At 53.5% G+C, this 27,797-nt stretch overlaps 2 protein-coding genes across 2 annotated transcripts; both read left to right on the top strand.

The window, feature by feature from the left end:
• Positions 1-68: 68 nt before the first annotated feature.
• RNF43 (ring finger protein 43) lies at positions 69-24,505 on the top strand. The gene is made up of 9 exons (XM_042026578.1): positions 69-72; positions 5,282-5,427; positions 9,737-9,811; positions 11,192-11,323; positions 11,822-11,923; positions 12,606-12,761; positions 13,266-13,368; positions 13,824-15,347; positions 21,500-24,505. Exons 1-9 carry the CDS (start codon positions 69-71, stop codon positions 21,541-21,543), a joined length of 2,286 nt encoding a protein of 761 aa, XP_041882512.1. The 3' UTR covers positions 21,544-24,505.
• A 196-nt stretch (positions 24,506-24,701) lies between these two features.
• On the top strand, positions 24,702-27,419 carry SUPT4H1 (SPT4 homolog, DSIF elongation factor subunit). The gene is made up of 5 exons (XM_042025851.1): positions 24,702-24,924; positions 25,514-25,620; positions 25,732-25,787; positions 25,963-26,016; positions 27,024-27,419. The coding sequence occupies exons 1-5, from the start codon at positions 24,847-24,849 to the stop codon at positions 27,089-27,091; spliced, it is 363 nt and encodes a 120-aa protein (XP_041881785.1). The 5' UTR covers positions 24,702-24,846; the 3' UTR covers positions 27,092-27,419.
• Positions 27,420-27,797: the final 378 nt, after the last annotated feature.

Raw genomic sequence — 27,797 nt, 5'->3', positions numbered from 1 at the left:
CTGGCATGAGCTGTGGCAGGGGAGGCCTTGCTGTCCTGGACAAAACCCTTGTACCCTTCTGGCGCTGCATGGGTGAGCATTCCCTCAAAGTCTTGCATGGGATTCCAGCTGCTGGAATACTGGTGAGAGGAGGGGAAGGAGGCTGGTGCTGGGACACAGCCAGAAGTCACAGCACTGTCCCACAGATAAGGCAGCAGCTGGCTCTGCTGATGTTCTGGGGGCAGATGCTCTCCCGGCTCTCTGGCACTGACCACGAATCCCAGCTTTTTTTCTGGATTTTGGTTCCTAGATGAAATATTCATGGCAAAAGTCTAGTGGGAGGTGAGTGTGCAGCCCGTGGTGCTGCCTGGGGAGTGCAGAACCCCGTGTGTGCTGTTCCCCTGCAGCCCCAAAATGTGTTGAGAAAAGTCAAATCCCAACGGATGCTCCTCTGCAGCCCCCCGAGCACAGCAGGCTATGCCCACAGCCAGGCTTTGCATTTAACAGCTCTTCCTGGTGTTTTGATCCATGAATTCTCCATATTTTTAGTGAGTTTCTGTATCTTTGACATATCCCACCTGTACTAGGCGGAAGAATTCTTGTTCACTTAATCACTTGTACAGAAATCTCAGTTTAAGATGGAGTGAGAAGGACTCCTTGTAATAGCCAAGATGTTGACACACTGCAGCTTTATCTAGTAGATTTTCATTTTTCATTTGTTTTTTACAGTAATGCCTGTTTGCTTTTTGACTGCTTTGGGTGATTCAACAACGGTTTCCATAAAACTCCCCACAGTGACTCCAAGCTCTTTCCTCTTCATTAACAGCTCACCTAGAGCTCATCCTTGTGGAAAATACCTGGATATATTTTTTCATTTTTTAACGTCTTGTATCACTCCATCACTCAGTATCATGAGATCCTTTGCTAGACAGTTTTAATATTTACGGACTTGGATTTTTATGTGTTATCGAAGAGCTCATTCATTTCACCATCCCTCATTTTCCATGTGGTTTGTGAATATTTGGACAACAGTTTGCCTTGGGACTGTCCTGGTGAGTTCACTGTAAAGGCTGCCCTGCTTTTTTCTCATTTTAGTTCTGAAGATTGTAGAACCATGGAATGGTTTGGATTGGAAATTACCCTAAAGCCCACCCAGTGCCACCCCTGCCATGGGCAGGGACACCTCCCACTGTCCCAGGCTGCTCCAAGCCCCAATGTCCAGCCTGGCCTTGGGCACTGCCAGGGATCCAGGGGCAGCCCCAGCTGCTCTGGGCACCCTGTGCCAGGGCCTGCCCACCCTCCCAGGGAACAATTCCTTCCCAATATCCCATCCATCCCTGCCCTCTGGCACTGGGAAGCCATTCCCCCTTTTCCTGTTGCTCCAGCCCTTGTCCGAAGTCCCTCTCCCTGGGCAGTACTGCACAATATTCCATCGTCTTCCGTAGCCTTGACCTTACAAGAGAACAGGAGAGGAGACACCAGAGTCTGGCACTCATGGAACTGCCTTCAGTCCCACACTCACTGACTGTTTTGAGGAACCCTGTGGCTCTGTGAACCATCCCTTTACTTTTCCAAAACTCTGTTAGTTCTTCCCTTCTCTTCATTAGCCTGTTTGGTTTAGCCTGGCTTTTCTTTTTGGCAGGGAAGTCAGGGTTATCAATCTGCCGTTCCCTGCATCACTCTCAACTTCTTCAAATGCATTTTGGTATTTGCTGTCTGCAGTTTTTCTGGGATTGTGGTCAGTGTAGTGAAGAGTTTAGTCCAGGATTTTTCTCAAGCCCTTTGGTGAACACTCTCCTGTCCTGTTCTCTTCCTGTCTTTCCCATGCCAGTCTTACGGGTTGGTTATAACATTTCTCCTGCCACTTCAGATCAGATCAAATTTTGATTCATCCCCCATGAAGAAAGTGTGGGAAGTGCTTACAGAGAAAACCGAGGACTTCCTCCGAGTCCTTTTTCAGCCCTTGTCCCTCAGGACTCCTTGGTGAACAGAAAGGGGAACAGAAATGTTTAAAGGATCCTTGGGGAGAAAAAAAAGAGCACAAATAATCTCTTTTCCATAGGCATGGTTGATTCAGTGAGAATTAATAGGCTCAGGCTGTAACAAAAGCAACTCCAGTGAGGCACTGGAATACACTTCTGGTGTGGAGGAGAAGGGAGCCCTGGAGTGGGTGAGGAGTTCCCCTTTTTGGAGGTCTTGAAAACAGGTTGAGCAAGTGTCTCTGAGGAATGTTTTAGGTCTGGCTGATCCTGTCTTCAGGTAGCAAAGAGGACTAGATGACCTCTCAGGGTCACCTTTTTTTCCTCTTGTTTTATACATGAAGCTCCCAAGTGGGAATTGGGCACCTCTCCAGGCCTGATTCCCCAGGACCTTTCCCTGTGTTTCTGCTGGTCAGTGCAGCCTGTGAGTGCTGCTGGGAGGGACAAGTTGGTGTGAAGGTAGTGGGTCTAGTGGGAACAAAATGGGAAAGATGGCAAGCAGGAGTTAAAAAAGTGAAATTCAGTATTGTAGGAGTGGCACTGTGGACAGAAAAGGTAACAAATAAAGAGAATACATAGGGTAAGGAAACAGGAAACCAAAAAGGTGATAGCAAGAAGATAGGGATGAGGAGGAGCTCTGCGTCCTCTTTGAAGGTGTGACAGGAGGGATGTGGTGACAGAGACAGATGGAGTGACAAAGCCAGGGCTCACAGGTTGACAGTGTCTTACCAGGGCCAGGGTGTGGACAGAGCTGTAGGGCTGAATCACTCAAGAGTGGGTCCAAACCCTGCCAGCTGATCCCAGCCCACCACTGGGATCCCAGGAGCACAGGGATCATCCTGGGAGAAGGATCTGGCAGAGCAGCAGTGTGACTTCCACCAGGGAACCCCAGCTGGAACGGCACTGGGGGTCCAGCATAACAACCACAGAGGTCCCTCTGCTCTCTGGGAGCTCCTGGGAGTGGGGAGTGCTGGGATTTAGGCAGCAGGTATGAAACCTCTCTGGTTTTGGATGTGAACACACCCCCTCTCTCCAGCAATGGGATTTTGTTGTCTCCTGGATCAGATAAGGGTCTGTAAGGAGCAGTGGCCCCGGGGCTGCGGGTGCTGCAGAGGTGCTCAGCCCAGCAGAGAGGGGGATGGTACTTGTTTTTCTGCATCGTCCTTACATTATTTTTTGAGTCTGCTCTTGTCCTGTGAACACAGTGTGCAGCCAGGATCCCTCACAGGGACAGGGCAGTGGAAATGCCAAGAAATGCTGTTGTAGGATGTAGAAAATAAGAGCCACATCTTGCTGCTGTGCTGCTGCTGGAGGAGTTGCCTGTATAGCAACAAACAGGAGAAGGAGCTGGGAGGAGCAGAGGGAAGAGGTCTCTGGAGCAAAGACAAGTGGAGTGTGTGGTCATGGTGGATGGTGCCTGTGTCCCTGCCCCAGGAATCCCCCCGAGCTGCCCCTGGGCATTGCAGGGTGTTGAGAAAGCTCCCAGGCTCAGCCTCCAGCCTGATCCGTGTCTGTGAGGGACCCAGCACAGAACAACGAGGAGCCACTGCTCTGCCACAGCTCCATGGACAGCTGCCCACGTGGGAAGGGCCTCAGGTGCAGGGAGCAGCATTCCTCAGCAGGTCTTCTCCAGATTTATCAGCTGGGTCTTGCTTCAGAGCAGCTGCCAGTATTTTCCATATGCTCCCCATGCACATTTGGAGCTGCAGAAGCCCATTTGGCTCATTGCTCGTTTTCCCAGTGTTCATCATTAATCATGGAATCATGGAATGGTCTGGGTTGGAATGGACCTCAAAGCTCATCCTGTTCCAGCCCCATGCCATGGTAGGGACACCTCCCACTGTCCCAGGCTGCTCCCAGCCCCAATGTCCAGCCTGGCCTTGGGCACTGCCAGGGATCCAGGGGCAGCCCCAGCTGCTCTGGGTACCCTGTGCCAGGGCCTGCCCACCCTAATGCTGGGATCAGGCCCAGCAATCCTGGTCACAGAGAGGCTGCTCCGAGCTCAGCACACGGGGCTGTCACTGCCCCATGAGTGTCACAGCCAGGGTTGGACACAGCTCCAAGATGAGGTCCTTCCCAGCTCCCCCAGGCTCCGGGAGCAGCCCAGGGAAGGCTTGGGACGGCTCCTCCTGAGCTGTTGGAGCTATCCCGAGACACACTCTTTGCATTTCCTGTGACAATCCCATATTAACCCCAAGCCACGATCACATATTAACCACAGCTGCCAGCCAGGCGAGCAGAGCACAGCGATGCCATTCCGGGTGAATCCAGCAGGATCACGGGCACTTGGATACTGTGTCGGTGTTGGTTGAGGCAGCGCCGGTCAGTGCTCCAAGGGAGCAGGGGGTTAATTGGGAGCTTCCCTGACTGCTCCAAGCCATAACAGATGTGATTGCTTCCCTGAAAACCTGGATTCCGAGAGTTTGTGGTGCTTGGCTTGGTAATGCTGTACTCTCTCTGGTGTCCTGAAGTCTGAAGTCTAAATTACAGCATCCCAGAATGGTTTGGGTTGGAAGGGACCTTAAAAATCATCCACTTCTCCCCACTGCTGTGGGCAGGGACACCTTCCACTAGACCAGTGTTTTGATAAAAGGATATGAACTTGCATTTTAAAATATTTCAAATTTCACTGAAATCCTTTGCTTTTACTTTTGTTTTAAGCAGTTCCAGACCTGATCAGGAGTTGGATACAAACTCACAGCCACAGACATTTGCATGAGACATGAGAACTAGTTGGTGTCCGTGCTGTGATTTTAGGATTTGATGATTTTAGCTCACTTTCATGGTTTTGTTAGACCTGTTCTTGTTTTGATGCCCAAGACTTGGTGCTACCAAAAGCAGCTCTGTGGCTTTGTGGTGCCTCCCGACTGTGCAGTGCTGGGTGCTTGTGGATGTGGGATTGGTGCTGGGTTGTATCACTGCACACGCAGCAAAAATCCCCCCTGTCACTGCCAGCAGCATTCCTGGCACTTTTCTAACAGGTATAACCCTGGGATTGAGGGGGAATGTCTGCCAGCCACCTTCCTGGGAAGCCCAGTGCCAGGGGGGTCAGTGGAGGCCTTAGAACTGTGGTCTCCAGCTCCACAGAGTCCAGCCAGGCTCTGGGGGACTGTGGTGGTCCGAGTGGCTGGGGTGACACCCACCTTGGGCAGTGACTGGTTTTTTGTGGTGTTTAAAGCCCCACTGGCTCGGGCAGGGCCATGGGATGTAGCAGTGTTGTGGTGATGCCCAGCCACAGGGGGTCCTGCACCTCTGGGCAGGTCCAGAGGGTCTGCAAGGTGGGCTTGAGCTCCCCTTCACAGTGCTGAGCCCCAGGATCTGAGTTTCCCTTGCGTTTGTCCTGCAGTCCCACCCGCTATCCCTGTGCAACACCAGCGAGGATGAACACACGGAATCGGGATTCATCACCATCGTCAAGCTGGAACAGCCAGATCGGGATCCCAACCCCTGCCTATCCCTGGCTAACAAGGTGAGTGCAAAAATGCCTGAAATGGCGTCAGCCTGGGAAGTGAAACCTGTGGTGCAGCAAAGAAAAGGGCAGGAAAAGGCAGCTAGGTAAGAAAGAGCTGTTGGGAAGTGGAGAAAAGGACAAGGACAGAGCAGGGTCCTTGGCAGAAGCGGTCCTTTGGGAGAGATGCTGTGCCAGCCATCCCAAACACCCATCCCTCCACCTTTTGGACTGCCTGACTTTGTGAAAGGTGTGGAGTTCCCCCTAACCTGGCAGCTCTGGGATGCTCAGACCTTACCCCAGCATCCAACACTCTTTGCTGTGCAGCAGCCTCATGCCCCTCCTGTTGTACAGCCTCACGTTGCTCCCTGGCCTGTGAGGGGATTTGTGTTTGTCTGTGTTCTCTGGCCTGTGGGAAAACATGGACACAGAAAACATCTTCTGTGGCTCTGTTTCCAAAAATAATGCTGTAATACTTCACTGGATGAGGCTCGAGAAGAGTCAGTGCTGAGCAATGAGATAAATGCAAACCAGCTGAACTTGTGGTGGGTCATGACTTGTTAACAGTTTGGGCCCTGGGAGATCTCAGAGGTCTTTGGATCAGGCACCTCAGTGTGCAGTTCCTGTGCCAAAAGCTGAGGTCACTGGTCCAATTCTCTGGTAATAAAGAAGTCAGGTAGGAACGAGGGCCATTTTAAGCCTTAAAATCTTTGTGACTCTGATTAAGTTGTGTGGATAAGGACAGCATTGGCTTTTTCTCTTGATTGTCTCCGTACCAAATGTTGGGCTATTTTTCACAAGTGTTTGCAAGGGTGAAAACCCCCTTGTTCAGCGCTTCCTGGCTTTACGTAGATTGCCTTCAGGTGATTCCACACTGTTGCCTTCTTCCTGCTGGTGGTGATGTGGTAGGGATGGGGTAGGGTCCTTTTCCATGTTCCCTGCAGCTCAGCTGAAGAGGGCAGGCAAAACTTGGACTGAGCACTTGCTCCTTCACCGCAGGGTTTTTTCACAGAGGCTGTGGCATCAAAAGCAAGGAAAGGGATGTGATGCCATGATGGATTTCCCATGCCAGGGCTGGTTCCCCCTGGCTGCATGGGCAGCCAGGCAGCAGTACCTATCCCTTCCTGGGTTGCCCAGCCCAAATTCGGGTTGCTGCTGCTCTGGAGCTGGTGCCAGCTGTTGGCACAAGCCAGTGTGATGGAGCTGTCAACCTGCTGTCAGTTCCCCCACACCTGGAAAATGGCCTGGGCCCACCTGGGCAGCTTGTGACAGACACAAGGAAAAGGGCTGGGCAGGTGCCCCCAGCTGTCCCATGTCCATCCAGACATGACCAGCACATGACAGTGGTGCCAGGATGCCCCGGGATGTTGGGGCAGGGCAGCAGTGGCTGTTTGGTCAGTGCAGCTGCTGTGGAGGATCGTGAACAGGAGGATGGAGCAGCTGCACAGGCTCATCTTCCATCTCAGAACCTTAAAAGGTTTCAAAACTTAGGCCGTGTTGGATAGGGCTTGTAGCAACCTGGTCTAGTGGAAGGTGTCCCTGCCCATGGCAGGGGGTGGACCGAGACTCTGATCACAGCACTGGAAGTACCAGTGTGTTACCGAGTCCAGGGAGCAGCTGAGGAAGGTTGGCACAGGGAGACAAGACACAGTGCATTGCTGCACTCTGCTCATCCACTTGATCCCTTCTCCAGGACCCCTGAGCCCCCCAAAGCAAACAAACCCCTCGGTTCACCTGATAGACTGACAGTTCACTGGCCATCAGTCATCACTACTCTGTTACCAGAGCCAAATCCAGCGCTGGATTTTGACATCCAGCTGCACATGACACCAGTTGCCATCCTGCAGGTGTTCCTGCTCTAAAATCTCACCAAGGGATCTCCCACAAATAGGAGTAGTTTAGCCATGAAATCCAGCAGATGCTCCTTAAGCTGGCCACATCCCTGGGCCCGTCCTTGTATCATGGATCTCCTACCCCCTGGAATTCCTGCCTGTCTGCTTCTCCATCCAACTGAAGCCTCTGTCAAGCTCCTTCCCTCCAACATCATACAGATCAGAGAATCACAGAATGGTTGGGACTGGAAGGGACTACAAAGATCATCTCACTCTAAGCCCCTGTCATGGGCAGGGATGCCAAGGTCTCCCCCTCAAAATCCCAGGACCACACTCCTCCTCTGGAGCAGGGGTGTAGCTGTGGGATGTGGCTCATGCTGGCTGGAGCAGGAGCCTTGTTTTCCTGCCAAGTGCTTCTTGGGGCAGAGCTTTGCATGTGGAATTGCAGGGCTGTATCAATGGTGATAAAAATAGCCATGTGCAGAGTGTTATCACAACCTCTGCTTCAGCTGTCACCCAGCCAAGCCCTGAACATGGACAGCCCTGGCCAGCCCCACACAAGGAGAACTCCACCAGCCACCTGAGGCACTTCCCTGCTTCCTAAATTCTATCACTGCTTCAGCATCCAAAGCTAAAATCATCAGGGAAGGCGTTGGAGGAGAGGAAGGCTTGGGAAGGGCCTCTGGAATCAATTCAAAGTGATTTACTTTTCTTTCTGATCATCATTTGTAAATTTTTGGGAGTGGCTTTTTTTTATTTCTGAGAGAACCAGTGATTGCAGGTCTGACAGACTGCTGAGACTGCTGAGATCTCCAAAATCATCCTGTAAATACATATTTGCACCAGAAGTGTTTCAGTCCTCAAAGAGGAAGCTCGGCTGTGCCATGTGGCTGGAGAGATACAGCACAAAGACAGCAAGCACTGAGAAAAGTATTGTAGCAAGCAGGTTGTGAAAGGCTTGAACAGAATGATGGAATATCCTGAGCTGGAAGGCACCCCCAGGGATCACCCAGCGCAGCCCCTGGCCCTGCACAGACACCCCAACAACCCCACCCTGGGCATCCCTGGCAGCGCTGTCCCAACGCTCCTGGAGCTCTGGCAGCCTCGGGGCCGTGCCCATTCCCTGGGGAGCCTGGGCAGTGCCCAGCACCCTCTGGGGGAAGAACCTTTCCCTGCTGCCCAGGCTGACCCTCCCTGACACAGCTCCAGCCGCTCCCTGGGCCCTGTCCCTGGTCACCAGAAGTTGTGTCCTTTGCAACAGGAGTCAGAAAGATGCTGGGAAAAGTCACTTCTGCAGTCTCAGCAGTTCATTGCCTCATAGTCAGTGTCTTTAGCAGGATAAAATCTTTGCAGAGCTGTTTGTTGTTCATCAAAGCCTGACTGACAGGTGGAATTTACTCCCTGAAAGTCCTCTTCAGTGGTAGCAAACACTGAGGTTCCTTCGATCCCAGGCAGGACCCTCTCTGATCCCTGTCCTGAGCCTTGATCCCACTCTTCCGGGTTTCCAATGAGTGTCAAAATCCTATCAGCAACTCAGACCCTCCACATCTACCTGTTCCCAACCATCTGCACCTCCATTCCCATTGCTGTCCCTGGCCCCCACCGGCCCTCGCCGAGGTGGCCCGGGAGTGAGGGATGGAGCTGATCCCGCTCTGCCGTGCCGGGAATGCCCCATCCCTGGGCTCACCTGGCTCCCTGTGTTTGATAGCGCACCTGGGAAGGGTGGCAGTGCCCTGTGGCCCCCGAGCCGGCTTTGGCAGTGCAGCTCTGTTTGCTCTGGACGTGCGGATCAAAGGGCTCCGCCTGAGCCACCGCGGCCCAGCCCAGCGTTCTGCTCACGTTCCGTCTGCCCGAGGGCTCCAGAGGCTGCCTGGGAGGAGGTGGGTGACCCCGAGGTTCTGGCTGCCTTACCTCACCAGGGTGGCATGTGTGCTCGGCTGGGTGGGTCTCTGAGCTGTCCCTCCCCGCTGGGAGAGCCACGGCACTGCTGATCCTAGAGCAGCCCTGCAGCTCTGGCTCCACCTGAGCTTCTCCCCGATGAGCAGGGGCAACCAGGGAGAGCTGCAGGTGGGAGTCAGGCCCTGTGACAGCCCTGCTGCTGCCAGGTGACAGGCAACGACCTGAGCACATCTCTGCTGTCCGTGGAGGTCAGCAGGGCTAACGGGGCTGCACGTCCCTCCCCAGCAAATCCAGCTCTGAAGCACAGGAGCACCTGGCCCACGGACAGCTGGGGAATGGTTAGGTTTTTGTGTGGCTGTGATTGCAAGGTCACCAACTAGTTCACCTCCATAGCTTTTGGCAGAAACCATCCGTGAGCCACAGGGCTCTGGCAAGAGCAGGCACTGCAGCCCAACACAAGCTCAGGAGCCAAGGTGGGAACGGTTTCCTCAGTCCAAGCAGGTGCTTCTTTCTCCTGGGAAGAGACGCAGACCCAACGGCAGGTGTGGACACAGGTTACAGTACAAAACGTCCACTGAAGCTTCTGTTGTTTTGGACAGGCGAAGCTGGCGGGGGAGCGTGGAGCCCGTGCGATCCTTTTCGATATCACCGACGATGAAAGTGCTGCTGATCAGGTACAGACCCCAGGGATACCCTCAGTTAAAACACAGTGCTCTTGTCCCATCCCAAAATGTGCTCAGGCCAGGACCCCCAGCCACCAGCGGGAGGTCCCGGGAGGATGCTGCTAATGTTGGATGTTGGCTCTTACCCCACACACAGACACTCTGCGTGGCACATCCATGCTCTTGGAAGACATTGTATGGTCAATCGAGCTTTTCTGCCAGGAGCTGGATGCTTCCTCTTGGGAAGTTACAGATTTCCCCATCCCATCTAGTCCAGACAGCCCAGTGTACCTCGGGAAGGGTGATTTCTCAAGTTTTCAAGCCAAAGTCACAGCACCCTGCTTTGCTGTTGGTGCAGGTTTAACCTTGGTTTAGACACCTCCAAAGGTCCCTTTCCCCAGCACTGCTGTCATCTCTGGAAGGGAATCAATTCCCCATCCAGATAATCCAGGGATATGAAAAACATCCAGCTTTAGGTGGAGAACAGACAGGGGAGCTGGTGCCTGAGCTTATACAAACTCTGGGCTGACTCCTTGCTGGATCCATCCCTTGTGGCTCTTTCATGCACTTACAACTTAATTTCTGGCACCAGAGAAACACAGCAGCAAATGCAGGTCCATGAGGTGATGCCGAGGTTGCTCAGATCCCAGTCTCTGATCCCTACCCCGAGCCTCAGCTCCCACTTTTCCAGCTTTCCCATTTGGTACACCAAAGCCAAGAGTGTCAAATCCTGTCAACAACTCGGAGCCTTTGGCCTCACCTCCATGGTCTTCCTGACCATCTGCACCTCCATTCACATCTCCCTCCCTGTCCACCGACCTTTGGATTCCCCCAGGTATCCCCCCAGGGTATAGGAAGGGGTTACTAGGTCTGATGGCCACCCTGATCCAGGTCAGTGTGGAGGAGAGCAGGCTCGGACACTTGCTGAGCCAGCCCGTGCCAGGCTGCCTGGAGCACAGTGGAAAACTGCCAGCGTGACCAGGAACAAGCAGAACGTCCTTAGGGAGGAGGGGAACTGGATGGGTCCAGAGCAGAGGAAGCGTTTCTGTGGTGAAGGCAGCACTCAGCAGTGCTGTCAGCACTTCCACAGGGAAGAGGAGGGACCAAGAGCTTTTGCACAGGGGCTTGAAAGGAGCTCACGAGACACCAAGCAATGTCCAGTTTTGCACGAGGAGTCACCAGCGGGGAAAATGAAGAAATCCATGCTGGAAAATTGGTAAAAGAGAAGCTTCCATCTGATTCATCATAGAGGGATAGCATAAATTTGGGGGAGCAGTCAGTCTCTGAAGTGTCGCAAGAAGAAGCATGAGGAACAGAGGTGCCTGGGGGACCAGGATCATCCTTGTTTCAGGCTGTTCTGGATCAGCTCTCACTGTGTTTGTTTCTTTGCAGCTGAGGAAGCCCAGAGGCCTGAGCCAGCCCGTGGTCCTGATCAGGGGCCACGATGCTGAGCTCCTCATGGGCGTCGTGAACAAGAACAGAGAGGCCCACGTGAAGATAGAGGTCAAGGAGCCACCAGCTTGGGTGAGAGACACATGATTCTCACTGTACCTGCCCTCCAACCTGCTGGGCTTTCCCAGGGAGGCCGAGCTTTCCTCCTCAGGATGGAGATCACGGCCTGTTGCAGGAGTTGTCTGTAGCATTCAGACCTGCTGCAAGTAAAGGCTCAAGAGCACTTTGAGCTTACTTAGTTTCTTTTGCTCAATGTCATGAGTGAGGTGAGGGGATTTTCTGTCTTTTCAAGTAAGACCAAGCCTTGATTTTCTCATCTTGTGCTACCTTAGACCATGGTCTCAAGGGAGCTGAGATGTTGCAAGACAGTTATTCCATTCTTGGAGGGATGTGCAGAAAAGACTGAACCCTTTTTTCTTTTACGTGTAAAGAGCAAAAGAGGAAGAGCTTGGCCAAGGATGGTATTTTCCAAGGCTGATGGTCCAGAAGAGATTGAGATTCCCCTAGCCTCTAACTCCCACCAAGAGAATTTCCACAGAAGAGTAATTTCTGTCCTGTTTTATCCAACAGCCAGACTACGATGTGTGGATTCTTCTCACGGTGGTCAGCACTGTGGTTGTCATCATTCTGATTTTTGTTGTCCGCACAAAGTGCCAGCTGAACAGGACTCAGGTAGGGATCTCATGGAGCAGACGTGTCTGGGCAAACAGGAGTACAGGAAAAGCAGGAACAGACACTGGGAGAGGAAATGGGCAGATAGTGATAGGACAGGGAGAACAGTTTTAAACTAAGAGGAGAGATTTAGATTAGATGTGGGAAGAAATTCTTCCCTGTGATGGTGGGGAGGCCCTGGCACAGGATACCCAGAGCAGCTGTGGCTGCCCCATACCTGAAAGTGTCCAAGGCCAGGTTGGACAGGGCTTGGAGCAACCTGGGATGGTGGAAGGTGTCCCTGCCCATGGCAGGGGAATGGAATAAGATGAGCTTTGAGGTCCCTTCTAGTCCAAACCATTCCAAGATTCTATGATTGTATGATTTAGTATTCTTAATAGAAATTAAAAAATTAAATAATTATCTTCCCAGAGTCAGATGTATTTCCATATTTGAGAATATCTAATTAGTCCTATAGAGAGACAATCCTTTGGGGATCAAAAATTCAACACTGCTCAGTGATTTTGAATGTCTAGGGCCAGATGTCTCCTGCTGGTGACAAAGCCTACTCTGGCCAAGTCAGCTTAGACAGAAAGTCACCTCTGCAGATGAGTATTGTCCCCAAATTTCTGATAATCCCGTTTTGAAGACGGGAGGGCAGAGTAAGGCTGAACCTCTCCTCAAGCCCCATCTGTCTCCGCAGGACTCGGTGCAGCAGCAGACCCTGCAGGCCATCGGGCAATTGGCCACACGCCGCTACCAGCCCCGGGCCCGGCCGGCCCCGCGCTGGGACTCGGCCAGCAGCTGCAGCTCCGCCCCGGTCTGTGCCATCTGCCTCGAGGAGTTCAGCGAGGGGCAGGTGGGTTTGGGCAGGGCTGCTGGGCGGCCACGGCTCTGCCTTCCCGGTGGGGGGGGTCAGCAGTGGGAGCTGAGTGTGGCAGGAGCTGGAGGCCTGTGAGATGCTTCCTTCTGAGCTCCTGAGTGCTGGAAAGGGACTGCAGCCATGGAGGTGTGCCTGCCTGCCCCTGGGCTGGAAAGCCTCTGCTGAAGTTGTGTCTCCAGGCAGGTCTCCAGCTGTGGCTGTGGGGTAAAATGCCCATAAAATGCCTGTGTTGAAATAGAGTGAAATTGGGTTTGCTCCTCCAGAGCACCCAGCCTGAAATCTGCCTATTCCCGAGGGCCTGCACCTCTCTGGATGTTCACAGAGCAGAACCGGAGGTGCTCCACAGCCCAGCTGGGCGGCAGATCCCTCACTGTTAGACATCTGTCCATCCTTCAAGGCTCACTTCCATCAAGAGGGACCCATCCAGGTCTTGGAACATGGTTCTCCTTGCTCATCCTCCTCCTCTCCACTTCTTTCTAGGAACTGCGGATCATCTCGTGCTCCCACGAGTTCCATCGGGAGTGTGTTGACCCTTGGCTGCAGCAACACCACACATGTCCACTTTGCATGTTCAATATTCTTGGTAGGGCTCAGACACAGCATTTCCTGGCTGGGGACAGGGTTGTGTGCAGGATTGTGCCCAGGAGCTCCAGGTGCTCTTGGGAGATGGATCAGCAGGTCCTCGTGTCCCTGTGCACGGAGTGGACAGGGCAGTCAGTGTGTGCATGGAAAGGAGTCCGTTGCCTGTGAGTCCCCCAGGGTACAGCGAGGTGCTGGGCTTGGGCTGGGACCTGCACCAAGAGGAGGGATTCCAGTCCTGGGGCCTGTGGGGAAGGAAGGTGGGATGTGGGAGCCGCGGCAGCAGGGAGAGTGCTGAGTGTGCAGGACCATCAGAGTGGTTTGGTGGTGGCAGCAAGGACTTGCAGAGCAGGGGTAGGACATGGGGCCATGGTGGGAGGGCAGTGGAGCATCAGTGCCGGGGCTGCTGCCGTGGGGCTGTGGGACGTGTGCTGGATACTCCCTTCTCTCTCTCCACAGCCAGAGACTCGGGGGAGCAGGCCACGGCTGCCAGCTCCAGGCTGGTCCCTCAGGACATGGAGCCTGGACGGCGACTCCACCTTTTCCGCCAGCATCCAGGACATGCCCTTTACCACCTCCCACACGCGTATCCTCAGAGGAACCTCAGGAGCTTTCTCCCAGAGCCAGCCCCCGGCAACCCCTTCTTCCACTCTCCAGAGCTCTCCCAGCTGGATTTTGGCACCATCCACTACATGCCCTACAGACCAACCACCTCCCTGCTGGCCTGCGGCCACGTGGCCCCGCTGGCCCCGGGCTTGCTGGGGCAGCAGCACCCCAGCCCCTCTGCATGCGGGCAGGCGCTGGCACCCCACAGGACGTGTCCCCTTCAGCCCCAGCCCCCCTGCCTGGCGCCCAAGGCAGCCCTAGCACAGAAGCAGCACCGTGCATCCGCCCTGCGCCGTGGGCTTGGCCACGGGCACCAGCACAACAGCAGCGGCTCCGGGGAGAGCTATCTCACGGAGCACAGCGGGTACCTGGCTGACGGGCCGGGCAGCGACTCCAGCTCGGGGCCCTGCCACGGCTCCTCCAGTGACTCCATGTTGAACTGCACGGACGTCAGCCTGCAGGGCATCCACGGCAGCTGCTCCACCTTCCGCAGCTCCCTCAGCAGCGACTACGATCCCTTCGTGTACTGCAGCTCCGAGGGCCCCGCCACGGACCACGGCCAGGAGCAGCTGCGGCCGCCCAGGGAGAGGCGGCCCCGCTCCTTGGACCTGATGGTGCCCAGGGGTGCCGCTCCGGCCAAGCCCCAGGTGCTCAGCCATGTCCACTACCACCACCACCAGCACCACCACTACAGACGGGACTCGGAGTGTCCTCCTGGCCGGGCTGGGCAGGGGCCGGGGCCACGCAAATCCCGATACTCTGGGGCCAAGGTTGCCTTCCACAGTGCTCGGACACAAAAGAGGACTGAGAAAAGCCATCACTCTCAGCAGCCTCTGGAAAGCAGTGCTGTGCTGCAGGAGGCAGCTCCAGCAGGGCAGCCAGCCTGTCCCCAGGAAGGCCGGAAGCCCCCTCACTCCCCCTCCACTTCTCCAAGCAGGTTGGACTTCAGTGTAGATGCCAACAGACAATCGGGAGCAGCTGGCACACCCCCTGTCCCACTGCCCCCCAGACACAGCTTACAGAGCAGGCATCACCGAAGGAAAAGAAAGTGTCCCCTGGAGCCCGACCCCGCTCTCCTGCCCAAGGACTCAGCCGAGCCCAGAGCCTGCGACACTCACCTTCCTCCCGGCCATCCTGCTGGCTACCGCTGCTCTCCCGAAGCCCAGCCCCTGATCCCAAGCGCTGCCCTGCCCAGCGGCTCCCGGCCGCTCTGGAAGTGTTTAGTGCCACAGTCCAGCTCCGAGCCGAGGAAGCAGGAGGAGGGGTTGTCAGGACGGGAGGGAAACCGCTCAGTTCCTGCAGATTTCTCAGGGACGGGCACCCCCAGACACAGTCTGAGTGTCCGCCTTCACTGCCCATCTCAGCAGGGTGGTCCGGGTAAGTCTGGCCTTCGCCTCTCCTGGCAGCGGGCAGGTGAATGAGGGGGGTTTGGTGAAGGAACTCTGGCTGCCAGGACACCTGGTACCTTCCTGATGGGCTTTCCTACAGGAGCACTGGCTGCAGGAGCATTCCAGAGCTCACCTGTGAGGGTGATGGCCTGAGTGATGAGCAAATGTGTTAAAGAGTGCACCAAACCCTGAAATACTGCAACTGAGAAATAAGGTGGCTAATTTTAGTTAAACATCTCTAGCAGCTGGAATATCTCCCAAAGGAAGGGGTGAGACCACGTTTTTCAGTGTCCTTGCACCAGTCTGGGTGTCTTACTGGCAGAGTCATTATCATTAAGGCTTTTTGGGCTCCAGTTGTTTTAGCTAAGCCCAGTTAACTGGAATCAGTGAGAAAGGAAGTGTGTGTGGCCCGGGGTAGTAGAACAGACTAAATGAGTTGCTGGATTTGCACATCCCTCATTTCTCACCTGCCTCTGTTGCGTGGGAGTTACTTTTTAGTGTCTTTTGGAAATCAGATGTAATTAAAGTTTGGCCCTTTGCCTAACTGCTGCACGTCTCTCACAAAGAGAGGGAGAATGCCTTTGAGATGAAGCTCTTTGAAAGAACCTGAGTTTAGCTCCCAGGTCTTGCTCTCTCTGGTCCTCTGAAGGCAGCAACCTGCGAGTCAGCAGGGGCAGGTGCTGGCTGGGAGCAGAGCCTGGCTTCCTTCCTTGCCCTGCCACTGACTCATTGCAGGTCCTCGGGCAAATCCTTTTGATTTAGGTACCAAACACAGATCTGGCTGTCTAATTTCTGTTAAAACACTGGCCTTAAACTCGTGACTCACTGTGCCCATTGTGCCGCAGAGATAATAACTTCCTCCCGGTGCTTGTCTATCCAGCCCCACCCCACGCCCAGGCTCCCGGTGCCGCGGAGGCAGTGGGGCAGGGGAGGCTGGATGGGCACGGTCCTGGCTCCCTGCAGCCCTCTGGCCTCCCAGGAACAGATATTTTTCCCAGGTGCAGAAGTGCCTGCCTGACACTGCAGATAGGTGATAGGGAGGTTCTTCCAAGGCCTGGAGGGATGCTGGTGTTTGGAGAGATAAGGAGGCATCAGGGCAGAGATGCCTCTGGTTGCAGGGGTGCCCTCCCAGGATATGCCACATGGAGAGAGCCCTTCTGGCTCAGGGCAGGCTACTCAGGGCTTGCTTTGAGCCCCCAAATGAGCCTGGGAGGGCTCCAAGAGCAGGAGTCTGTGTGCATAACACAGGGTGCTGAGCATTGCAAGGTCCGTGCTGGGAAGCTTCTGTCTCTTTGGAAATGGTCCCAGTGGCCCCAATCTGTGCTTACCTCCTTATCCTCTCTGACCCCACCGAGAGCCAGTGCCAGCTGCTTTGCCAAGCACACCAAGCCTTCATTCCCTCTTCCCTCCCTGTTCCAGCAGGTAGAAGGACCAGTGTATCTGAAAGTGCTGTGGATCTATGTCTGTTCACTGCAGTAGCTTCTGTGGATGCTTTCAGGGCCAGCCAAAGAGTCAGAATTCCCTTGCAAGATTGAGAGAAGACAGATTAAGGATTTAACTTTATTAGGAGCAGAGGACAGAGCAGAGAGCTTGTGCAGGGCTTACGCAGAAAAGTCACCAAGCTGAAGACGTTGGTTGACATAACACAACCTCTGAGTTTATAATCACTTTGGTTCTTTATCTTGGGAAAGGTATAAATCAATAGAGAAGAAGTAAAAAAGAGCAAAGAACAATCTCAATAGACAGTCCCATGCAAGCAGGACACAAAACACAGACAAGGAGACCAGGGAAAAATGCATCTCTGCCTCCAGATAAATGGCATAAGGCTAAAAATATAAGCGGATGAATTAGAAAGCCTAGCTTTAAATTAAAGTTTTGACATAAACTTTTCAGAAACCCAGTTTAAAAGAAAAGCAAACAGTGGGACCCTGTAATTCCTAGGGAAATTACAGAGGAGAAGAGTGTGTCTCTTCTGGTGGCATGGGAGAGACACTGCACTAAGGAGAGTGTGAAGTCCAATGACAAGTGACACAAAAACCCCCAGTCGCCCCCAAGCAGAAGGAGGGTGGCATTAGGGTCTGTGTATGTGTGTGTATCTATACACACAGTGTATATCTATGTGTGTGTGTATATAGATGTGTATATCTATATCTGTATATGTGTGTCTGTTTATGTAACACAGGCTGCAAAGATGAGCCTACACAGACAGGAGACTCCTATGAGAATAGTGCTAAAATAAGCAGGCAAAAGACTAAGATGCTTTTGGGCACAGGGATCATTTACAGCCCCAGAAAAGGGCTTGTCAAGCAGCAGAGCAGGGAGGGCACTCAGAAGCTGTTCTTCCAAAGCCAAGGTGTGGCTGGAGAAGGAAGTCAGAACAGAGCTGGATGCCAAGTGAAGTGCAGAGCCGTGGAGAGACAGGCCAGGGAATATTTCCATGAACAGCTTGTGTAAAACAGACTATTAATGCAAACGTTTTCAGCTCCATCAGAAGGGAGAAGGCTGCCTGGGCTTCTTCAGACCCAGGGAGTAACACAGGTCTGAGGGATGTTCAGGGGCTGTAAGTGCAGAGCAGAAGAGCAAACTACCTTTACTGCATTAGTGATCACCGGGGGAGTGCTAGGGGAGGTTCTCACCTTGCACAGCTCCCTTCAGGGCAGGGGGACAGGATCCCTCATGAATCAAATCGCCAGTTTGAGCACTTCTGAAGTACAGTGGAGAGTAACAAGTTGCCAGAGGTACAGATCACCCACTGGGCATCCTTCAGGGCTCGAGCACGAAGCTGATAAATCCTGAATGTGGCCTGCAATCTCTTACCCATGCCCAGAGCCAAGAGGAAGAGCTGAGGGCAGTATCAGCTGGAAATAGCTGAAGCCACAGAATGATGAGCCTGACTTTCCAGCCAAGCAAATTGTTAAAAATTCAAATGCAGGGTCTGACTTGTAGGCACATGGCTGAGTGTGAAAACCAGGGGAGGAGGCAACCCCGCTTTTGTAGGGAGAGATAACACCTGGCAGATCTTTTAGGGGAAGGAAGCTCTTGAAAGGATAAAAGGGAAGGTGCTCTCATAGGTAAATAACTCACTGAAAAATAGGAGACAGAGTGCAGATCAGACTTAATGGAGGGAAATTACTCAGAGACGGAGAAAAGGGGAGTTTTCCAACTGTCTGAACCTTCCAGCAAGCTCATAAATATCTTGGACAAGGAGAGGAGATAGCAAAGTGTGTAACATACAAAATCCGTCAGGATGTCAGCATTAAAACTGGATACAGAGTGTTACAGGAGGATCCCCTGCTGCTGAGCTGTCGGGTGAGGGAGTGCTGGGTGAAATCCCCTGTAAGTAGCACAAAATGCCACACATGAGCAGAGCCACTTTTAAGTAAAATTCACAACGTTCCTGTTATTACTGTTGTTATTATCATCATCATTAGCATTAGCTGGCTGGGAACTATGTGGGACAAGCAGAAAGTGCCTTTTATGCAGCTTTGTAAACCTGTGGTGATCGCACAGCTCCTGGTCACCAAAAAGTGTGGAAAAAGAAAGGGAAATCAGGCTTGGTGGAAGGGCAGAAAGGTATCTGGTACCATCCCAGCGATGGGTTTTTCTGAGAAAATAGAAAGAATAGTGAGACTTTCATGTGGGAAAAAGTGATTAGCAGAGGATATGAAAGAGAGGATATGAAATTAGGAGAGCAGAGGAGAAGGCAGATAAGAGAGTACTTAGAACAAAGTAAGTGATGGCATCGAATGGGAACCAGAAGCTTTAAAACACCCAAAAGGCAACACATGGTGTGTAGTGAAACTGGTGCTGGTTGCCCAGGGGATGTAGATGCCAGAAGTAAAATGGTTTTGAGAGCCCAGATCAAGAGGTAGCAAATGCAGAGATGCAAATGCACCCTCTGGCTCAGGAAGTTCCTAAACCAGGGCTTCCAGAAGCTGCTGGTGCTCCTGTGGGATGCAGCACCCTCCAGGTGTGTGCTTACCTAGCCCAGCTCCCAGGTGAGGCTGAATCTTGGTCCACAGCCCCTGGGGAAATTCCGCTTGTGCAGGCAGTGCCATGCACTGGCATCACAGGGAGTAACTCTGGATGATCCCAAAGAGCCTTTTGCATGACCTTGGAGTTTATGCCTCTTCCTTGAGCACCTCCATCAGCCGATCTTGGCGGGCTTTGCATCCGCGACTCTTCTCTTGCCTGGGAGAGGCCACACCTGGGAGTCGCATCCCTGGAGAATCAATCCTGGAGCAATGCTGATGGATCCTCTTAAGGGAAGACAGACAACTGGCAGTGAATTCCAGCTGGATGGCTTCCTGAACCGCCCCGGCACGCCCGGAAAGCATCCCAGAGCAGCCACATTACTCCAGCACAGGCTGATGAAATCTCTTGATTTCTCTCCCTGGGAAATCTCACCTCCTGCAGTGCTCTCGGCATCCTCCCCCTCTCCTCCCTCCTGCTCATCCTGAGTCCCTTTCATGTCATGTCTTTGATCTTTACTAGGGAGGGGGAAAGGGATTAGAGGGCAGAAAAAGACCACCCTTAAAACCTAACACGAAAAGAGCACGATTTCTGTGGTGTCATCAAGGTGTGCTCCAGGTCAGTGCCCTGCCATGGCCAGTCCAGCAGCCGAGGTTCTCCCAGCTCTTCAGTTCATGATCTTTTCTTAGCACAAGCAGGGGAAACTCATGCAGGCACAGCTTTCAGAAAATGTTTTAGTAATGTTATTTGCGACTGAAGGCATCTGAACACAGAGGGATTGAAGCTGGGCAGTCTCTGTTTGGGTTGCACATAAGCTGGTGGCAAGGGAAGCAGTTGGAAATGGCTGATTCCACATACTTGTGACTCAAGTCACAAATGCAAGATCTGCTCAAACTCTTTCTTCAGGTACTACAGCCATGCTTGCACACGTGTGTACATGTACAACACCATGTGCATTCATTTTCCCACATTGATTAGCTAATCAGTGCTAATCATTGTTTTTCCAAGCAGAATCTCCTGTGTTTGTTTGCTTCCCACATATTTAATTTTAAAGGCTCCGCTCCTACAGCTGATGATAAGCAACCAACAAGAATTTGTTGTGACTGTTCTGAAAAGTTGTTTTAAATTGCCCTCTATAGATCTATATGTGGGCATTTCTTTCCTTTGATCTCAGGAACATTCAGGAAAAGGGAAATAGGAAAAATCATGTCTGTATGCCTTTGCTGGGCTATGCTTACCTTGTATAGGAGTTCTGGGCAGGCTTAAGAGATCTGGGAAGGGACCGTGGTGTGTGTGACAACAGGCAGTGACTTAGAGAGAAAGGGGCTGTCTGGAGCAGTGGCTTGGGTGCAGCTTTTTAGGCAGCCCTGTTGTTGGATGGTTCCAAGTAAACTGCTCAGCACCTGCCTGTCAATAATTCCCCAGGTGGAAGGGGCTGGGGAAGAGCCTGAGCCTGAGCTGGACTCAGAAGCAATTTGTGCAACCTGTGGAACACCGTGGAACATGTGTCATTCCTGTCTTGCATCACTGCTCTCTGCTCTTATTGCCTGGAGTTCTGTTGCACGCTCTGTGAGATATGAATTGGTGTTACTTTCCAGTCCTAATAATTTTTCAGTCAGCTGTACAGATTTTCACAAAGAGCAAACATCAAAAAGCCTCAAAAGCAAACACCTAGCAGTGATGTGAATCCTGGGGTGCCCTTAGCCTGCCTCTTCTGAAATATTTGAGGAGCAGCTTGATGTCTTATCTTTAGATTTTATTGTACTTCACCTTAGAGGAATAAAATGGTTGGGAGGTGGCCAGAAAATTTCCTCTGAAAAACTGGGAGAAACTTCATAGAATCATGGAATATCCTGAATTGGAAGAGACCCACAAGGATTATCAAGTCCAGTCCCTGGCCCTGCACAGACATCCCAACAATCCCACCCTGTGCACCCCTGAGAGCATTGTGCAAATGCTCCTGGAGCTCTGGCAGCCTTGAGGCCATGCCCATTCCCTGGGGAGCCTGTTCCAGTGGCTTAGTGGCTTTTTTAGTAGCTTTTACTTAGTGGTTTTTCCTGCAGCATGTGTTCTCTGGATTGCGGGGTCAAGGCCCCAGCAGCTGCAGAGCCTGGGAATGTTCAGCCAGGTGTAGCTGACACTTTTCTTTCTCCTTTTCTTTGAATGCAGCATCTGAAGAGGAGGTCCAGGATGTCCACGAACACTCAGTTTAATAAAACACTGGCCTGTTTGCTCGCTGGGAGATGGAGTGGACACAGATGTTCATGGAGCTGCTCACATCTGGCTCTGCCCAGCCCTGCCCTGCCGAGACACAGACTGCCAAGAGCAACGGGACACTCGTGGTCTCCTGACACGTCCCCACGGCCCGAGGTCACCCAGACAGAGCGCGGCTCTCCGGGCCCGTCTCCGCTGAAGGCACAGGCAGCCCATCGTCATCCCGTGGCATCGCTCCGAGCTGGGCAGGGCTCCCGGGGAGAGCTCACCGAGTGAGTGCAAGCTGCTATTTTGGCATGTTCATGCCACAGAAGGTTTTGCTAAACACTGCAAAAATAAACAAGCCTTCGAGACCAAAAGCTGCAGAAATTACTTTCTGTGGCCTGGTAGCTCCTGACTTCATTTCCTCACTTAGGTCAAAAGCCAGACTTCTTCAATTAACTTTTCCATGCTTATTTCAGACACAGGAACAAGCTATTCTCCATCTCACCGCTCACAGGGCTGCCCTGCAAGGTGCTGCTTCTGACTTCAGTGGAAACCAAGAGCTCTCACCACTTTTGGTCACCTCAGTGTCCCTCAGCTGACGCCGTCTTGGCCACTGGCTGTGTTTGCCAGCAGCAGGAGAGGGGAAGACACAGGGACGTCAGCATTTCTGGGAAGGAGCTGGGTCAGACTCTTTCCATTGCAAAGAATCCACCCTCTCATCTGGCAGTGTGAACAAGTCTCTCACTCATCCTCTTAACTCCTCCACCTACCCTCAAATAGCTGTCATGGCCAACCCTGCTAAAAGCATATTTCAAACATATCTCAGATGTCCCCATCCACTGGAGTTATGGAAAATCCTGAAGTTCACGTGGCTCCTGCTTCTCTCCTTCCTCTCATTGCCCCAAGACACAGCAAAAATTCCCAGCAAAAGCCTCCATAATAAATGCAGAGCAGAGCTCTATCCATCACCCAGCCTTAACTTCATATTTCTGAGACTCCTGAAATGATCCTTCAAAAGGATTTTTCTGTCTTTTCCAACATTTTGATGATTTAGGGAGAAAACTTGAGAAATCATCAGGCTCTGGTTTATTACTTCCCCCCCCATTTATGAGTATTTTGGATTTTTCTGAATGTCACTAGTTCTTATTTCCTACATCTCATAATTTGCAGACATTTAAGCAAAATAAAACCTGCCAAATGCAAAACACATAGAACCCATGCAGCTTTCAAACAGCAAAGAATTCCTGTCAAGTTCATTGCCCTAAATGATCAGTCAGGCCAAAGAATCAGCCAGATTCCCGTATGAAGTGCACATTTCTATGGCACCAAGTGCTTCCAAGCACAGGGAAGCATTGGTGAGGATACAACACTGGAGCTGAAGATAACTCCTGACAGTTGAAACTTGATGTAGGGACAGACTTTCCCTTCTGCTCAGTAAAGCTTCCTGTGTCTTCCCTTGAAGCAGCAGCTTCTCAAGAGAGTGCTCTGGTGATGCAGTCCCAGTTCAGGATAATCCTCTGCCTTCCTTTGTTGGTGGGAAAGCTTTTTATGGGGTTTGCTGCCCTTAATCCTCGAAAAAAGCATCTTTGTCCCAGCTGCTAATCAGTCCCTGGCAGTCAAGTGATCAGCCAATAGCACTGTTCTAAACCCAACATTATTCCCTTGTAGTGCTCATTCCGTGTCTCCTGTGACCAGGCCCCTGTGGGACCTTTCAGTCTAGGGAAGAGCTGAATTTCTTTCATCAAAGAACCCAGCAGAATTACATTTAGACCTTTCCAGGCTCTTGCTTGTCCTCCAGTGCAAGCAGAAGACACAAGCTCAGATGTTTTCTCCTGTGCAGGGAAGTCAATCTTAAACTAGAGGAAAAATCCAGGAGTGGATCTGGATTCACCCCAATTCAGCTTCTTGTGCTCCTGGTCCGTGGCTTGTCTGAACCAGCTCCCCATGTCCTTGACCATCCTGGAAGGCTCAGAGTCAGGGTGCTCCCTCTGCTTTCTTTAGGAGTCAGGAAGGCAGAGAGCCTCCAGGGATGCATTTCACTGCTCAGAGGAACAAGTGCAGCTCTAACGTCCTCTCTTTCCCTCGTTATCCCTAACAAAAGAGGAGATTCCTGAATTTGCAAGCCACAAGCTTCTTTGGGAAAGTGGTCAGCACTCGTGCACCCTGTGCACTCCCCACTGCAGTATTACCAGGCTGCCAGGGCAACGCCTGCTTCCAAGTGTCTCCTTTTCCTGACCTTATGCTGCTGTTCCTTTTCACGTAGAAAAGGCTGGAGTGCAGGTCTGCCTCGGTGGGGGCTCAGGGGGAGGAGAGGAAGGTGGGTTTGAAAGATCCTCCTCAGTAGATGGATGACTATCCTTGGCTGCCTGGAAGGGAAGAAGCAGGATCTGAGAAAATAGGGAATGGTTCCTCACAATTCCTTTACCTCTGGCTTCTGAGTGATGCTTTTGAGTGCTCAGTGCCTGTGGGCTCCGCCATGGAATCTCTCCAGCATCCCTGCAATGATGCAGAGTTCATTTTCCTTCCTTGCATCCAAAGTCACAGCCGAAAACTGATGGAAGCCAGAGCATCCCAAGCTCCCTCTATCCAAGCTGAAGGTCCAGCCCTTCCCCAGGGACCCCTTTCCCCGGAGCTCCCACCCCCTGAACTGGGCATGTGGTCAGGCTGGCTGGGTACCTCCCCTCCTACACAAATCCTTCAGATCCTTTGGAAATGTGAATATCGGTTCGTTTTGTTGTTGCTTTTTGTTTCGTTTGTTTTTTTGCTGAGTCTGTCCTGGCTCTCGGGGCTTGGGAATAAATTATGACCCAGGAAAAAAAAAAAACAAACACCACACACAGAAGAAAAAAAAAGGAAGAATACGTTTTATATATATGCAAAACTGTGTATTTATGTCCGATAAACACAAAGATGTGTGAATATGCTGATGTGCTCAGAAATATATTTATTTACTAATATATTTATCCATGTACCAGTCTGCTGCCTGCGTTTGTTCTTTGTGCGCGGGGCTGCGCTGCCGGAGGAGCCCCGCGGGGAGGGACCCCCGGCCCAGCCCGGCCCTTCCCGGGCCCGGCAGAGCCCCCGCCCGCGGCAGAGCCCCCGCCCGCCGCTGCCGCTCGGGCCCGGGGCGGGTCCAGGGCCGGCCCGGACCATTCCTGTTCCCATTCCCGGGGCGGATCCAGGGCCGAGGTGGGCTCGTTCCCATTCCCGGGGCGGATCCAGGGCCGGGGCGGGCCCGTTCCTGTTCCCGTTCCCGTTCCCGTGCCCGGGGCGGGTCCGGGGCCGCGGCGCAGTCGCAGAGCGGGGCCGGGGCAGCGATGGCCGCGATCTCGCTGGAGACCGTCCCTAAGGACCTGCGGCACCTGCGCGCCTGCCTGCTCTGCTCCCTCGTCAAGGTGGGACCGGGAAGGGCAGAGGGACAGGCGCCGGCACAGGGACTGCTCCCCCGCCCGGCTTAAGCCTTGCAGCCCCTACTCGGGCCTTTCTCCCCGGCACCGGCCCTTCCCGCCCCTTCCCCGCCCGGCCTGCGCCTTCCCATCCCGGCCCCGGCACTCCCTGCCCCGGCCCTCCCACCTCGGCCCGGGCCTCCCCGCTCCGGCCCCGGCCCTTCCCTGCGCTGGTTCTCCTCCCTCTCGGCCCCAGCCCGAGCCTTCCTGCCCTCCCCGGTCCTTTGCCCGCCCGTTCTGGCCCTCCGCTCCCAGCACTTCCCGGCCCAGGACCCCCTCTCCGGCCTGGACCTTCCCGGTCTTTTCCCCCTCCTGGTCTGTGCCTCCAGCCCCTGCCACGGCCCTTCGCCCCCGGGCCTCTCTCCCTCCCCTGCCTCCCGCAGCCTCTGGGCGCTTCCCGTCCGCCCCGGCCCTGGTCCTGAACCCTCCTTCCCGGGGTTCCCTCCCTCCCTTCCCTCGGCCGTTCCCTCCCTTTTCCTGGCCCCGCGGCCACCCGGCTCCCGGCTGGTCCGGGCCCCTGACACCTGTGTCCCCTTAGACCATCGACCAGTTCGAGTATGATGGCTGTGATAACTGCGAGACGTACCTGCAGATGAAGGGGAACCGCGAGATGGTCTATGACTGCACCAGCTCCTCCTTCGATGGGTGAGTGGGGCCTGGGCCCAGCCGTGGTCCCCCAGGAGCGTGGGGACACTGAAGTGGCACAGTGGGGTCACCCAGCTGGAAGACGTCCCCTCACTGCCATCCCTCCCGCAGGATCATCGCCATGATGAGCCCTGAGGACAGCTGGGTCTCCAAGTGGCAGCGGATCAGTGAGTAATTTGGGAGCTGGAGATCCCTTCTCTGCAAACCCTTCTCGGGCGCAGTGAGAGCTGCAGTTTGGGCTGTGGAAGGGGTTCTGCCCCTCAATGAGGGGGCATATGCACAGGTTGAGGAATCGCACCTGGCTGCTCCACATGGGGTAATTCGAGGTTTTCTTTCCCGCAGGTACCTTCAAGCCTGGTGTCTATGCAGTGTCCGTGACTGGCCGCCTGCCCCAAGGTACCTGTGTGATGGAGTCAGGGTTTGGGGCTCTGTGAACACTGCACAGGGAACATGCCATGTGGGTGCTGGGATCAGCCAGGTGGGACAGGATCACCCTGGTGTGATGGGATCAGCAAAGGTGACTGCAAGGAGTTGCTGGAGAGGGAGTTTCAGGGTTCAGCACTGTACCTGGCAGAAGTTTATATTGAAAACTGCTGGCTAAAACCTGTCTATCAGAGGGATAAACTGGGATTAGAGAGCGATTCTGGAAGGTGGGCATATCTCAAACCATTCAGCTCCAGGAGAACATGGAGTTTTGTTCATAGAAAAGGGTTTTGCAGGATGGGGTGCTGTTGTGGCAATCCCAGTGAGCACACTCCTCCTCCTGCACTAAGGGCTTGTGCCATGGTGGATTTGTGTGTTTACAAGTGGACTGGAGGGCACAGAGGATTTGCCTTATCTCTGGAATGCAGAAAGGGCATCATCCATCCAGTTGAGTTCCTGCCCAGTATGTAGCCCCAGAGCAGACTCCTAACCCAGGAGTGAATCCCAAATCCCTGGAGTGAAAGCTGTGCCTGTGTCTGGAATCCCAGTTCCCTTGTTTCTGACTTAGCTCTGCATTGGGAAGGAGCTGGAAACATCATGAGGCCAGAAGCTGAGGCCTGGCACAGCCCAGGCATATCTGGAATACCCAGGATTAGGGTTTAAGTGGGATATCAGGGAAAGGCTCTTCCCCCAGAGGGTGCTGGGCACTGCCCAGGCTCCCCAGGGAATGGGCACGGCCCCGAGGCTGCCAGAGCTCCAGGAGCGTTGGGACAGCGCTGCCAGGGATGCCCAGGGTGGGGTTGTTGGGGTGTCTGTGCAGGGCCAGGGGCTGGACTCCATGATCCTTGTGCATCCCTCCCTTACAACTCAGGATATTCCATGATTCTGTGAAACAAAAATGATTGTCCAGTTCTACATGACAGTTCCCAGGGCTCCTCATCCCAGGAGAAGACTAAAATGTGTTTGTCTCCTTGCTGCAGGGATTGTCCGAGAGCTGAAGAGCCGTGGAGTGGCCTACAAGTCTCGGGACACAGCCATAAAAACCTGAAGTGCTCTTGTGCTGCCTGGAGGTCCCAGTGCTGCGTGGAAGAGGCAGTGGGCACTGCTCCAAAACCTCTCAGCTTTATCCTGTGGGCAAGTGGGGCTGGACTCGGAGTGTGCAGGCTCAGCTCCCCTCACTCGGTACCTCCAGACTCTGCCACACCACAGACCACAGACATTTATCTGAGCCTTGCTGGGGGGAGGGTGTGAGTAGGACTGGGAAAGGGTGTTTAATGGTGATGCCCAAGTTTTTTTATGGTTGGTGTGGGAAAGCGGGGATTTGGGATTTGGGAAATAGCTGTGTAAATAGTTCAATAAAACCCACTGCCTGCTCAGGGCTGGGTCCAGCTGTCACTCTGTCACTGGTTTCACCACTGCAGGGTGCTGAGGTGGGGGGGCTCACACTTGCCCCCCTGCCTGTGCCAGACTGTTTGGAGCCTGTGATTGTCACTGCTTGTACCATGGGCCACATTCCTGCCTTGAGAGCAAGATCCTGCCCTGGCTGTGCTGGGTGCCCTTCCCTGTGGGGAACCTGCAGCTCCCAGCTGGATGGAGCAGATACGGTGATGGCCAGTGTTTCCTGTGGAGGTGGTTACATGGAGGTCACGGAGCGTTGGGCCTGCAGGTCCTGTACGAGGAATGTGGTAGCAGGATGGACCATCCACTGGCTGTTGCTGGGCTCCAGGGCAGGCAGAGCAGGACGGGCCCATTGC

The sequence above is a fragment of the Corvus kubaryi genome, unplaced genomic scaffold, assembly GCF_017639235.1.
Source record: "Corvus kubaryi isolate FWS band 111438036 unplaced genomic scaffold, C.kubaryi_AGA036_p1.0 37284, whole genome shotgun sequence".
Lineage (NCBI taxonomy): Eukaryota > Metazoa > Chordata > Aves > Passeriformes > Corvidae > Corvus > Corvus kubaryi.
Note: the sequence above shows the minus strand (reverse complement) of the source record. Positions and strands in the feature narration are given on the sequence as shown.